Here is a 13670-nt window from a genome sequence, read left to right as displayed (position 1 = left end):
ATTTCTTTTAAATGTATAGCACAGTAATGGAGGCAGCAACATATGATAGATAGGACAGAACAATAATGGCTATTAATAATCTTTCATTGTGCAAAAGTATTATAATACGAAAGGCTCAATACAGAGCGAAGTGCTTATGCGCATCCCGTGCACAGAATGATTAGCTTGAAGCAACATAGTCACAGCACACAGCATAGAAATGTTCAAAGTAAAAAGTGAAGAGATATTAATGCGTAGTGTATTAAATCTGTGCAATATTTTGAGCCTTTTATTTTAACAGTTTTAAATCTCAGTTACTGTGCGCTCTTGGAGAGAGTTTCATCGTCTTGATTGTCAAAACCGAACGCGACATGCAGTTTGAATGCTGAATGGAGGATGACAGATAGTCGCAGCGGAGAGAAGAGTTTACATGAACTTGACTTAAATATTCATCTGTACCTCACATTAAACTATGGAACGGCTTCAGAACACTTGGAATATAGTGCACAAAAACTTTATAAAGTGTGTTTGGATCGGTCTCGTCTGACCGATACTCAATCTGCAGAAAATGCCAGTATCGGATCCGATACCGAGTATCGGATCGGTGCATCCCTAATCAAGAAATAACATTGGCATTTTCATTTAAATCTATGTGTAAGCAATGACAGATAGTCGCAGCGGAGAGAAGAGTTTACATGAACTTGACTTAAATATTCCTCTGTACCTCACATTAAACTATGGAACGGCTTCAGAACACTTGGAATATAGTGCACAAAAACTTTATAAAGTGTTTTGTACTCACAATATCGAATTTGGATCGGTCTCGTCTGACCGATACTCAATCTGCAGAAAATGCCAGTATCGGATCCGATACCAAGTATCGGATCGGTGCATCCCTAATCAAGAAATAACATTGGCATTTTCATTTAAATCTATGTGTAAGCAAAAAGTGTATTTTAAGCATTTCACACAAGTTTTCCCTCCATTTTTACAGTTTGGTTGAATTGCCCATATGTTGTTTCTTGGTTATTAAGAGGTCGTAAAATGCTTGAATCTGCATGTTTATATCTAATTTATACACTTTAGCTGCAATTAAAGTATCAATTCCGTTATTTTAGAAATCAAATATTAAACCAGATATTGCACTGCACACACATTTTTTAAAGTGAGTCTTATTTGTCAAAATACTTTCCTGGGCTTTGTGTATAATATAATGTATAAAACTGTACAATTAATTTCAAGCTTCTCTTTTAGTTTCTTGACTAACATTAATATAAGTCACTATTGGTATGTGTTGTTGTAATACCATTAATTGCCTGTATGTGGTAGCAACTGCAGGTTTCCTTTTGTACAAGATTTTGAGTCACCACACAGATATATATAGGCCAATTTCTGATCATTGTTAGTATTACACTGATGAAATGTTTAACGAGTGGTTTTGACATCCAGATGAACCTGCTGCCGAAAAGAACTCTGAAGAGAAAAAGAAGGAACGCACAACACCAGTGGTTTCACCATCTCAAGCCAGCCCGGAGCCCAGAGAGGAGAGGTACCAAGACCATGTTAATGGTCATAAAATATTATGAAATTTAATAATCACATCGTTCTTGATCTTAGGCCCTAAATACGGCTTTATCGAGCTTTCTCACCCTCTGTTCCTTTTTCCTCTATCTTGTTATTTCTTCTCTCTCAGCTCAAGCAGTAATTCTAGCAGTAAGAGTGAGTCTGTCGATGTTACACCCAACACATTGATAGCCACTTTCCCACGAGCACCAGGCACATCTGACTCGGTCCGTATCAAGTGCAGGGAGATGCTGTCAAGTGCTTTGCAAACAGGAGGCAAGTCATGGCAGGCAATGTTTCTGCGCGCACATTTTTCTCCTTGTTAAGTTACCATATACAGTGTCTTGCCAAGTGTATTTAGACTTGTTACTAATTTTGTTCTAAATCATTCATAACATTCAAACTTCAGTGATGGTGCAAAATACATGAAATACTTTAATTAATGCCAATTTAACGGTTATTAATAATTAAGAAATGATTGATAATGGACCCTTTTCACAAGACTGTGATGACGCTTTTAACGGTCATCAGCATCGTAAATCCTCGAAATTTTTTCATATTTGTATTTGTATTTTTTTTTTTAAATGTATGTACATTTATAACACTATTCTTTGTATTAAATCACTTTTGCATCAAATTACAAAAAAACAATTAACGCTAATGCGAGGGTGTTTCTAATGCAGCGTCTATGGGAGCGTCTCTCTCAATTTTTTTTCCTTTTATTGAAAGTCATGAAAACACTATCATGGAGTTTTTCTTTTGCTATTTGAGCAAATGGGAATGCAAAAAATATATTTGTGGTACTCTCCCATTCACTGCTCTTCAGGTTAACCCAACTATGATGACTTCCGCGGCTGAGAATCCCGGAAATGTGAAAAAGGTCCATTGGTATATAATATATCAATTTAATAATTTTTTTAATTGGTTTAAGTGTTGTCTTGTTTTTCTTTTAGATGATTACATTGCGATTGGTGCTGACTGCGATGAACTTGGAGCTCAGATTGAAGAATATATCCTTTTCATATTCATCCCAAAAAGTAGCAATTATTATTGAAATGTGAGCGAAGTCTAAAAAATACTAGTTGTCAGCATACTAAATTTCACACGCATTTCCTTGACCAGCTTGCACGTATCTTTTCGGAGTTCAAAAATACTGATATGAAATACAAGAATCGTGTACGAAGCCGAATCTCCAATCTTAAGGATGCAAAGAACCCCAACCTGAGAAGGAATGTGCTGTGTGGGAATGTGAGTCCAGACCGCATAGCAAAAATGACAGCAGAGGTGAGTGACAACCAGTTTGTAGTAATTATAGGAACATGTTCTCTCTCATACTGACAGTATGGAAATCTAAATCCAACAGGAAATGGCAAGCGATGAGCTAAAGGAGATGCGGAAGAATCTGACCAAAGAAGCCATCAGGGACCACCAGGTGGCCACTTCTGGCGGCACCCAGACTGACCTGTTCACTTGTGGCAAGTGCAAAAAGAAGAAGTGTACCTACACCCAGGTAATCATACACAATGTTTTATGAATATATATTTTTTTTTTATACATGTACATTTTATAAACACACAACTTTCTGTAGGTTCAAACTCGAAGTGCTGATGAACCGATGACAACATTCGTCTTCTGCACTGAATGTGGAAATAGGTGGAAGGTATGTTATGTCCTTTTGCTGTTTTATTTTGTTGTATCCATTGATGAATTTCATTGATGAATATTTAATTAACGCAGTCTCTATTCAATCTGTTTCCGCAGTTCTGCTGAAGTTGGGATTGTTCTCTGTGTTTGGAGATGTAGCTAAATTCCAGGACCACGTTTCTGTATCATGGACAACAATTTAATGGCACACCTGATGTACAAAGGCCACAATAGATCCCATCAACCGTTTGTTTTATTATAATGGTCCACAAACTCATGTCCTGTGTTTTAACTTGACGTTTAGCTAGGCCATAGGCCTTTGGACTTTGAACAATGTTGTTGAATTTCTGTTTTCTTTTACCCTCACTTTTTATACGTAGTTAAAAATTTTGACAACATTCATATTTAGATAGTTTTGCTTTGCTCTAAAGAAAGCTAGTCAAAACTATTTAATTTTCCTAGACAAACTTGCCCATTTTAAAATAAAATGCTTTTAGCGTATGTTTGCTTTTGGTAACGGCGTAAGATTTTTTTGAACCTTGTTCATTTGGAAGCTACTTTGAGTCTCTTTGTCACTCTGAATTATACATATTTATATGGCATGATCTACACATTTTTACTGTGTACATGGCTTTTACTTTCAGGAGTAAAATGTTTTAAAGATTGATGGTGATTGTGATTTTATACGTCATCTTAAGACGCTACATTATACATCTGAGATGGTTGATTTTTCTTATCAATTTTTGCTGTTTGTAAGTTATTTACAAGAAAATGAATAGTCTTATAGATCAAGATATCTGTAGGTTCTTATCGGGTATTATTTTTATTTTATTTTTAGTGATATCTTTTTTTTTTCAATTCAAAAACCATTTGAAAATCTTTAATGCTTATATCAGAAATGTAGGCCTCTTATGAGTACAAGTATGATCTAGAACAGCTTTTTATAACAACTTTTTGTGCATGGTAGGGATCTGAATTTATTTTTGATTGCAATCCATAACATAATCTCAATTTGTTTGGCAGAGGTCGTGTGTTTGCTTTTTTTCTGTGAGGTTGTTTTCTCCAAAAAGGCAGATCATTTAACAAGCAACAAACAGCATTACCCATAAAATAGATTTATGATTATGAGATAATGTGTTGTAAAGAAAACAGACACATATGTTATGGCAATGTTACTTTTGACATCGGCAATCAAAAGCGGTCAGATGAAATGTTGCTCAGTTTAGTGAATTTCTATCGCTCTCTTCTCAAATGATTTCGCTGTAGTACCCACTACCGCCTTGATGTCCTAACAAGCCCCTAGCATTAGCAATATCTCATCTGAATAACAAACAACCCTTTGGTGGTTGTTCTTGACGTCCTTTTGTGCATATGGAAAACAGGAGCTTTATATCATCCAAAAACAACTGCATCTTTGCTCGTCATTTACAGTAGTTTAAGATAAGGAGAGCAACTTATCCATTTTTAATAGGAAAAGATGTTTACATTATGAATGCTCTTTATATATACACTAACTTTAGTCCTTAGGAACCGTTAAATGGGGAGGACACTTGCTTCAAGGTGCTTTTGTGAGGTTCCCAGGTGCATCCTCTCCAGGAGAGTGAGTGGGCAGCACTGTTACCCTCCACTGTAAGACCAAACAGAAACCCCTGTGGTTATTCTGAACATTTGGATTCATTATTTTCATCTTCAAGAATCGGCTAAAAACACATCTCTTCCATCTTTATTTGAGCATCTAACTCTAGCACTCTCTATTCTAATTCTATTCTTTAAAAAAAAACACTTGTCCCTTTGAGACTTGCACTCTTTCTAAAAAAAAAAAAACTTTTTCTTTTTATTTATTATATTATTTAAAAAAACCTTGCTACGTGTACTGCGTTAAGCTAACTGAGACTTGTCATAGCACTTGTATATCATTGCTCTTTTGTTGATTTTGATAGCTTCCATTGTCCTCATTTGTAAGTCGCTTTGGATAAAAGCGTCTGCTAAATGTAATGTAATTATTTACATGTCAAATGGCAAATATAGATCAAATCATTTTTGGAACTGGTAATTTTCTAATAAATAAATATTTTAGATTATGCATATTTATATGCATGCCTTGTAGATCATATCAGTGTATTTTTATAAATATTTTTGATTAACTGGCAATTTTATGTATGTATTGTATATATATTTTTAAATTTATTATTATTAATTTATTTTATAAATGAGGGCACTGCATTTTTATATTATTTTGTAATTTCCTGACTTCTTGAACAGTACGAGTAAATTAGACAGCAAAGTAGGGGTGAGAAAATACACCTCACGGATTCGAACCCGAGTTCCCATGACCCCACAAACTCATGTGCCAATCCACATTCCGCAGCTTTGACAACAATCACACATTTTAACATTATTGTGCTTTATTGTATCTTAAAGATTCCAAATGCCCACAAATCATTATTTTTCTCAATTCATTAAAACAGAAAAAAAAACCTACTCTGATTACTAAACATTCACATATTAGTCAAAAAAAATGTATTATAATTTTTATGTAAACTGATTGGAAAATAACACTTTTTTGTATACTTTACAGAACAACAACAAAAAAGAGAAAGAAAAAAAGATTTATAGGCAGTATAACTCCAAACCATTGGCTTAGATTGTGTTTGAGGTTGATCTATGTGGTTAATCCCTCAGCTCAAATTGCACATATAAATTGCACATTTCATATTAAGTTAATCTAAGATCTAAGTAGAAGCACCACCATGAAATACATGTTGGTAGATGTACGTCTGGACTCTAATGAATTGTACCTGACTAAACAGACCCACTTCAGCACTTGACAAAACCAAGGTCGCTGTGATTTTGCCAAGTAAGACATGTTCCTGGATCAACATCTTTTGTTGATCCTGGATCAACATTACTGTCCAAAAATATAGACTAAACCCAATCCCTACCCCTAAACCTAAACCTAAACCTACCCATAATTTATTCCTAAAATCAGATAGCTAATTTACAAGGGTGTAGAAGCACCTAACCCTGATCGTAAGCCTAAAACAGATATTTCCTGAACAGTTATCACTCAATTCTGATTGGTTAATTGGAATGTTGTTCCAGGATCAACAAGGATGTTGATCCGGGAATATGTTGTACTTGGTGAAATCACGGTCACCCAAAACCAATGGTGTTTTTCGCTCCAAAACTAGAGGCAAACAAAGTGCAATAGCTCAATTCAGAAGTCACCACTGTGCAGGACAAGTCATCTCATGAATGATCAAAAGCCCAGAGTCTACGTACTGTATGTGGCAAGAGTTTAAATCAACTATTGCCAAAAAAGAGATGTCACAAAATTGAATGTCAAGGCACTTCCCCGAGTGAGGATCTTGTCTTTGAGCGACATGAAATTCAGGCAACAAAGTAATTCACAGAACTAAAAATATAGTACGAACTTGGCAGCTCCAATTCTAGTCAGTTGTATTGGAGAGAAAGCTAATCGCACAGTTTTACTGGACTTGGCTACTTTGGTGTCATCTACTTATGAGGGTCCTAGCAATAAAATATGCACCTTTCCTTTCAGGGCTCATGTTTAGATCTAAAACACATTTGATACTGTAATATAATACCTGCATGTTAAATCTCTTCTATCCGAGGTCATTCGTATAAATATTACTACCTCTATATACTGTACACTAATGAGGCTTTCAGTCTTCGTAGCGTCTTTGGGTTGAGTACATGCAAGGAATAGTTGCCATGTCCAACCAACTCTTAGTTGAATCAATGAATGCTATGATACAGAAAAACACTTATGGATAGATGATACTTATGTAAATAAATTTTTGATATTTTCTAGCAGTACAAAAGGCAGGGGAAATAACTGTACTATGCTGTCTGAGATATGCTATTTGATTTTAAATACTGATTTAAATACTGTACATGTTTCCCCCTTACAATATATTTTTTTCTCTTTAATTATAATTTTTTTGTTTTTCTCTTTATTTCTGATAATGATGATTTCTCATTGGAGATGCCAAGTCATTATAATAGGGGCTATTTGATAAAGTAGCTGTAACAATACTGTTTACAACGGGGCGTCCCGTGAGTAGAGCTGAAGCGTTGCCTTGACTTGAGCTTTGATTCTCATACGCATTTTTCATAAACGGGCAATTCTTGTTACCCATAATTCCCTTTTCTTTAAATATTGTAACACAAGAAAAAAAAGATTGAAGAACTGTAATACAAATTCATAAATATATCTACTGTCTATAGCCCACGATTGGTATCACATCTTCCTTCGAACATTAATACAAAAAAATGAATTAAAAACAATTTTTAAAAAACCTGCCAACACAAATAAAATCGATTATTTTTCTTAAAAACATCGAAACGCACTGATAATCCTTTGGAGCATCGTTTGCTATGCTGATCTGTAGCAGTACTTGTAGAGTACTTGTGTTGAGCCCTCGGGAAATTTGAGACATTTTTTTAAAATCCAGTGACCTGGAGGCCTGAGCGTCTTTTTTCAGGTACAGATCGCTATAGCGGTAAAATCCCTGGGAGAACCCATGCTGGGGTCCTTTTAAACATATTCTACACAAGAAAAGGTAACGGACAAAAGATAGGGAGGGGGCATTCGACCGGGATCACAGAGATCTAAGTTTCCACCGACTGCTCAGAGACTGTCTTAAGCAGGTTTTTGTATACCGACGAGTTAATGAATCGCGGATACGAGTCTCTTTGCATTAGTGTGAATATCTGGAGCTGGGCATCATCAAACGTGTGGGATGTTGGCTCCAGCATGTTCCTGTTTATAACCTCTCGAACTCTAGAGTCGAGGCTCACCTGAAAAAAGCACAAAAAACAAGAATATTAATCACCCTGATTAAACAGGAAATGTGATTAGCTAGTTTCTAGATGTGCTGATGTGTTCTCTCACCTCTTTGGGTGAGAGGATAGAGATGTAGTCTTCATATATTATCCGTGCCTTCTCCTCGATGAGGCTCTTATTGGTTTCCTTACTGAATTCCTCGCAGGCCAACCAGAAGAGCATGTTTTCCTCACTGAATTCGGTGCGCAGAAACTGCCGGAAGGCACTTCTTCCAGCGGGGCATTGCATCAGTTTGTCGAAAGATTGCCCCCACAAGCAGACCTCCTCCGCAGTCGGTTTCGTACTGCCAAAAAACAGAGGGGTCTTAGTCAACTTTGGCAACAGACGCATCAGTAACAATTTTCTTCTGTTCTTCATGTTTTTGTTTTTTTCATGAAATACTGTTACAGCAAAAATATTTTAGGTATAATTTGTCAGAAATTTGAATGTTGCAGAACTATAATAATTCATTTAAATAAAAATAAAGAATATTTTGGGGTACTTTGTCAGAAAGTTGCATCCTAGAGAAAAATAGTAGTTCATTTAAATAAAAACAAAGAATGTTTTGGGGTAATTTGTCATAAAGCTGCATCCTCCAGAAAAATAGTAATTCATTTAAATAAAAAGAAAGATTATTTTATGTGTAATTTCTCAGAACGTTGCATCTCACAAAACTACAGCAATTAATTTCAATAAAAATACAGAATATTTTGGGATAATTTGTCAGAAAGTTGCATCCTACATGAACAATAGTAATTAATTTCAATAAAAATAAAGATTATTTTATGTGTAATTTCTCAGAACGTTGCATCTCACAAAACTACAGCAATTAATTTCAATAAAAATACAGAATATTTTGGGATAATTTGTCAGAAAGTTGCATCCTACATGAACAATAGTAATTAATTTCAATAAAAATAAAGATTATTTTATGTGTAATTTCTCAGAACGTTGCATCTCACAAAACTACCGCAATTCATTTAAATAAAAAAAATATATATTTTAGGTATAATTTGTCAGAAAGTTGCATCTCGCGGAACTAGAGTAATCGATTAAAATAAAAATTAAGAATATTTTATGTCTAATTTCTCAGAAAGTTGCATCTTGCAAAACTATAGTAATTATTATTTTTTTAAATAAAACAAAACTAAAACAACTTAGCAAACAATTTAGATTATGAAGCTACAAAAGCCTTTTTTGGTTTCAATATTTTACAGAAAATGCTTATATTTTTATTTATTTATTTTTACACATGAATATCAAATTACACCTAATTAACATAACATTGTAGCTAGCCAATATGTCAGTTTTTTCTTTTTCTTTTAATGACCTGTAAGTTACTTTTTTTTGTATTTTTACTAATCCTCTTTCAATAAAGGGCTGGAACGACTGACCTTTCCTCAAAGTCTGCATTCCCCTCTGCTTTAAAATCATACGAGGCTCTCCGGTTCCTCTCATCTCTGTCTTCATTCCTAACAGTGAGACTGGTTGAGAGGTTGTAAACACATCATGATCCCAAGACCCCTAACAGTAGGCATTAGAAAGCCTTGGAGTATCTTTCACCTGCTCAGCGTTCAGTTTATATCAGTAACTGGTGCTCATTATAAGCTCACAGCCAGAATATCAAGAGTTCTGGTGTTTTTCAAAGCAGATGTCTTGGGATCTCAGACATTTCAGTAAAAATGACATCATACTTGCGGAATGAGCAAAAACAGTACTTAAATCACATCTGAGCAATATTCCAGGTATATTAACTGTAGTGAAGAAAAGTAATAATCTTGTCAAATGCAATTATTTTCTTATAATACAGTGATTTCCTGGCCATTAGTTTGGCCCGAAACGAACCTTGTTAGATAAGATCTCACATTAGCAGCGTAACGAAAGAAAAACTCCTACCAGGAGCAGCTGCAGCAACAGCACCAACAGAAGCAGCAGGCATTGGAGCCACGGTTCCCCTGGCCGGGCTGCTCGTTCTGCGCCGGTGCTGTGGTGCCCGCCACCGACTCCTGCTGCACCGACATCTGCCTCTTTCGCATCTCCATCCGCTCTGATCCCATGGGCTGCAGAAAACAGGATGCAACTGAGACGGAGCCAATACAACTGCAGCCACAGAGATCAACTGGATGAATGAATGGCTCAACAAACAAATGTAGGGTTTAGATATCGGAGGAAGTTATTTTCCTCAAGTCCACTTAAACATTTTGTGGTTTCCAATGGAGAAAATAAAGCTTTTAACGAAACAACAAATATGCACGAAAGTGGCTTCCATTAACTGACCATGCTAGAAAATAAAAGGATGGATGGCAACCCCCACGAGATGCCGAATTCACATAGAAATTGGGAGAAGAAGACATACTTTAACTTGACCAGAAACCAAAATGTCCTAGCATGTCACAAACACTAACATGTCACGTCATACTTATTTCAAACAGCTCTCCACAGCTTCTCTGAATAAATGGATAGAACCCATACATAAACACTTGTCTTTTTTGTAATGGCTTTCTAGATTTTGTGTAGAAAAAGTCATTTTTACAACTAATAACTGATATATTACAGTTTCTACCATATCTGAATCATAAGCATGTTTATGAAATAGCTTATTATCATAAGATAATTGTCACATTCAGTGTTACAGTGCTTCTCATTCTGCAAACATGCTTAGGCCTATACAGCACAATCAATTTAGACTTGTTGCCATGTGGGTGGGTTTTCTCTATTTCTCTATTTTGGTGTCTGCACTGATTTAAACAACATGGCTTTAAAGTTCAAACAAACCACGCATTGGATAAAAACCGAAGGTTATTTGAAGCAAATGTGTAAGTTCCTATCAGTGGTGGACAGTAACGGAGTAGCTTTACTTCGTTACTGTACTTAAGTACATTTTTCAAGTATCTGTACTTTACTGGAGTCGTTTTATTTTGAGTAACTTTTACTTTTACTTCACTACATTCTAATATTTTATTATACGTATCTGTACTTTTACTCAAGTACTTGATTTGTGTACTTCGTCCACCACTGGTTCCTATACTGAGCTGTCTTTATGAATGCATACAGATACGAGTTATAATTATTAGGCTAAATGACTCCTGATCAATAGTTCTGATCTTGCTGTGTTAATTCCAAAGAATCGTGGGAATCAAATTCCTCGCTTGAGCTGGAAGATGTTGGAATATTTGGGGGTAGGAGGGGGCGCAGCACGCATCTAGCTGCAGTCGGATCCCTTCCCTTCATCAGTGATCACAGCCGCGGTGCATAAGAAATGCTCGAGCCGTGATTGATGGTAATAAACACGATTAAAAAAAATAATAATTTGGTATTTTGCGGAATTTTTAGTCTGCATGATTTCACGACTAGCAAACGATGATAATTACACTGGCTCACAGAAAAAGCCTGATATGGTCTGCTAGATTTTACCGAAGCAGAACAGACGAAAAAAGGAATATTATAGCTTTAAATGTGAACCGCATCCTTAAACATGGGGCGCACTGGGAAAAATAAAAAGACAGCGCATTCTACTAAAAAAAAAAACCTAATGGACTAACATTTCCATCGCATATCCTCGCATTGCAAAGTGCCACCATGAAGCCCAGCTACAATATCTCTTTATCGCCCTGGACAACCATCGAAAATACATTTCAGTCAAACATGACATGCCATCTTCAACAATCAAAATCAAAGGTCGTTTTCTCCACGTATACCCTGTATATTTAAAAAAAAAAAAAATTAGGATCTCCATACTTACAATTTCACCATGTATGCCCAGAGATAAGAGATATACTTTGCCTTGATTACATCCGTTGGCGTAAGGGTTTTTTAAAGACCGGCTGTTTTTTGACAATGCGCATGCGTGTCTCTCGCGAGCTGTGGCGGTGGTAGCGTAAATCCTCTGGATGTCACTGATTCATGATGCACTTACATCTAACGGTGAAATACGACATATTTAAATGTTTTCCTGCACTCCTGCGGTTTTTACTTTCAAATTATTTACACACCCAACGCCACGCATGCGGTTTGTCAAGAAAACGAGTCGCAAACGTTAGCTTAGTAGCCTAATAGGCTAAATAAAACGCTCATATTGTTTTGTGTGTTTAATGGAGGAGGATGGCTAGGTTTAACACTGCCACCAATGAAACGAGTGGTCATGCAGACCGATTGTGTCCCTGTGCGCCTCACATAAGGTGTCAATAATGTGTCATAGAATGTGACTGAGGGTTATGGTGAACCATGGACTTAAAATGTGAGGAAGACCCCCGCCCTAAGCACAGTAACATCATAAGGAGGTTCCCTTTCTCTTAAGGAACCAGGGCTTTCTTAGAGTCACTGGTGACAGAATAGATTCTGTTGCACTCTTGGATGAAATTTGTGCATTTTACAAGAATGTAATAAACATTCACCAAATTCTTCAAATAAATAAATGAATTATATATATATATATAAACAGCATAGACAGGAGCAAGACATGGTCCAAACAGTATTTTGAATATTAGTATGTTGATTTTGTGCAAGTGAAGAGTGGAAAAAAATGTTACTTCAGTGTGAATAACTCAGGAATTTGATCTGAAATTGCCCAGCTCTTTAATCTCTGAAATTAATAATGTTATTATTGTAACAGCATGCAGCTGATATCGTTGGAATATTTTCGATTTTTACATGGAATATTCAAATTCAAATTCAAATTCGAAGTTCTCAAATTACCAGCCTCTTCCCACTTTTTGCCTAAAACATACTCACTTATTAATTCTCTAATATGGTTCACTGAGATGGTTGGATCAAATCTTGGTGACAGCTGAATAGAGGCGGATCGCAGCACAACTGACTCTGTCCATGGTCCTGAATTCGCAACAACATCAACAGGTTCTAGCAACCAAAAGCATACAAATACTCGTCGTGCAATGAAATACCAAATATAATAGTAACTCATTATATTGTAAGCATGAAAATGGTTATAGACTGATATGAAAACGCTTATGACTTCAACTCAACCACATGACGTGTTCATTTGCTGACATAATTAGCAGTCGCATACAGTCGTGATTACCATCTTTACTGGTCTACGGCCTTTCATTGGGAAATCTAGGGGCATTAGTGACATCTGCTGGAGCTGTGAGCAGAATTGCTGGAAAAACCAAATGTGAGTAAGACATCAAAGACGAGTCTGCTGTGCATATCAGAAACGCCGTATTTAAAGGTGATAATGTGCGATGAAAATAATTCATATCCATCGGGAATACTTAGAAACGTGAAACTATAGATCTAGATGTAGTAGGCTATATATGGAGATAGAGTCATGACATCCAACCACTGTGTAGTAGAGATGTGCATCTCATGACTGAGGCTGATACGATACGCATCTCGATGCATAGCCAACGATACGATACATTAAAGATACATATGAAGCAGCTACCGATGCGATGCGATACGATTCACCCCTATTACGATGCAGTGCGATCCGATTTCGATTCGATTCGATTCAACACAATGCGATTCGAGACAATACGATGAAATGGAAAAAATATGATCACTTTTAACGCCTCAAGGCCTGTTTCATAAAACAAGTTTACCAAATAAGCCAGGCTTATTTCAGTTAGCCTGACTCAGTCAAATGATTTGGTTCCATAAAGCAAATTTAACATAG

General features: G+C 36.1%; 2 protein-coding genes across 4 annotated transcripts in view; one reads left to right on the top strand and one right to left on the bottom strand.

The window, feature by feature from the left end:
* LOC107746907 (transcription elongation factor A protein 1-like) overlaps positions 1–3829 on the top strand; it is a 6255-nt gene extending 2426 nt beyond the window's left edge. The window contains exons 4-10 of the mRNA XM_016561242.1: positions 1429–1528; positions 1673–1818; positions 2496–2552; positions 2672–2826; positions 2906–3052; positions 3131–3202; positions 3304–3829. Of these exons, the coding sequence (XP_016416728.1) occupies positions 1429–1528; positions 1673–1818; positions 2496–2552; positions 2672–2826; positions 2906–3052; positions 3131–3202; positions 3304–3312 (686 nt within the window). The 3' untranslated portion in view covers positions 3313–3829. The remainder of the gene's footprint in view (positions 1–1428; positions 1529–1672; positions 1819–2495; positions 2553–2671; positions 2827–2905; positions 3053–3130; positions 3203–3303) is intronic.
* Positions 3830–6288: 2459 nt separating this feature from the next.
* Positions 6289–13670, bottom strand: part of LOC107746905 (regulator of G-protein signaling 20-like) — a 20232-nt gene continuing 12850 nt past the window's right edge. Inside the window, exons 1-5 of one of the 3 annotated variants that reach the window (XM_016561241.1) lie at positions 11778–12375; positions 9932–10095; positions 9430–9507; positions 8105–8339; positions 6289–8010 (exon numbers count right to left, since the gene is read on the bottom strand). In XM_016561241.1, the coding sequence (XP_016416727.1) occupies positions 7822–8010; positions 8105–8339; positions 9430–9507; positions 9932–10092 (663 nt within the window). In that variant the 5' untranslated portion in view covers positions 10093–10095; positions 11778–12375 and the 3' untranslated portion in view covers positions 6289–7821. Of the gene's footprint in view, positions 8011–8104; positions 8340–9429; positions 9508–9931; positions 10096–11777; positions 12376–13670 lie in introns of those variants that run through there. The other 2 variants (XM_016561239.1, XM_016561240.1) reach the window with 2 other exon arrangements.

Source organism: Sinocyclocheilus rhinocerous, unplaced genomic scaffold (assembly GCF_001515625.1).
Source record: "Sinocyclocheilus rhinocerous isolate Xijiao unplaced genomic scaffold, SAMN03320098_v1.1 scaffold1581, whole genome shotgun sequence".
NCBI classification, from domain to species: domain Eukaryota; kingdom Metazoa; phylum Chordata; class Actinopteri; order Cypriniformes; family Cyprinidae; genus Sinocyclocheilus; species Sinocyclocheilus rhinocerous.
The sequence above is the reverse complement of the archived record's forward strand: the minus strand, read 5'-3'. Positions and strand labels throughout refer to the sequence as shown.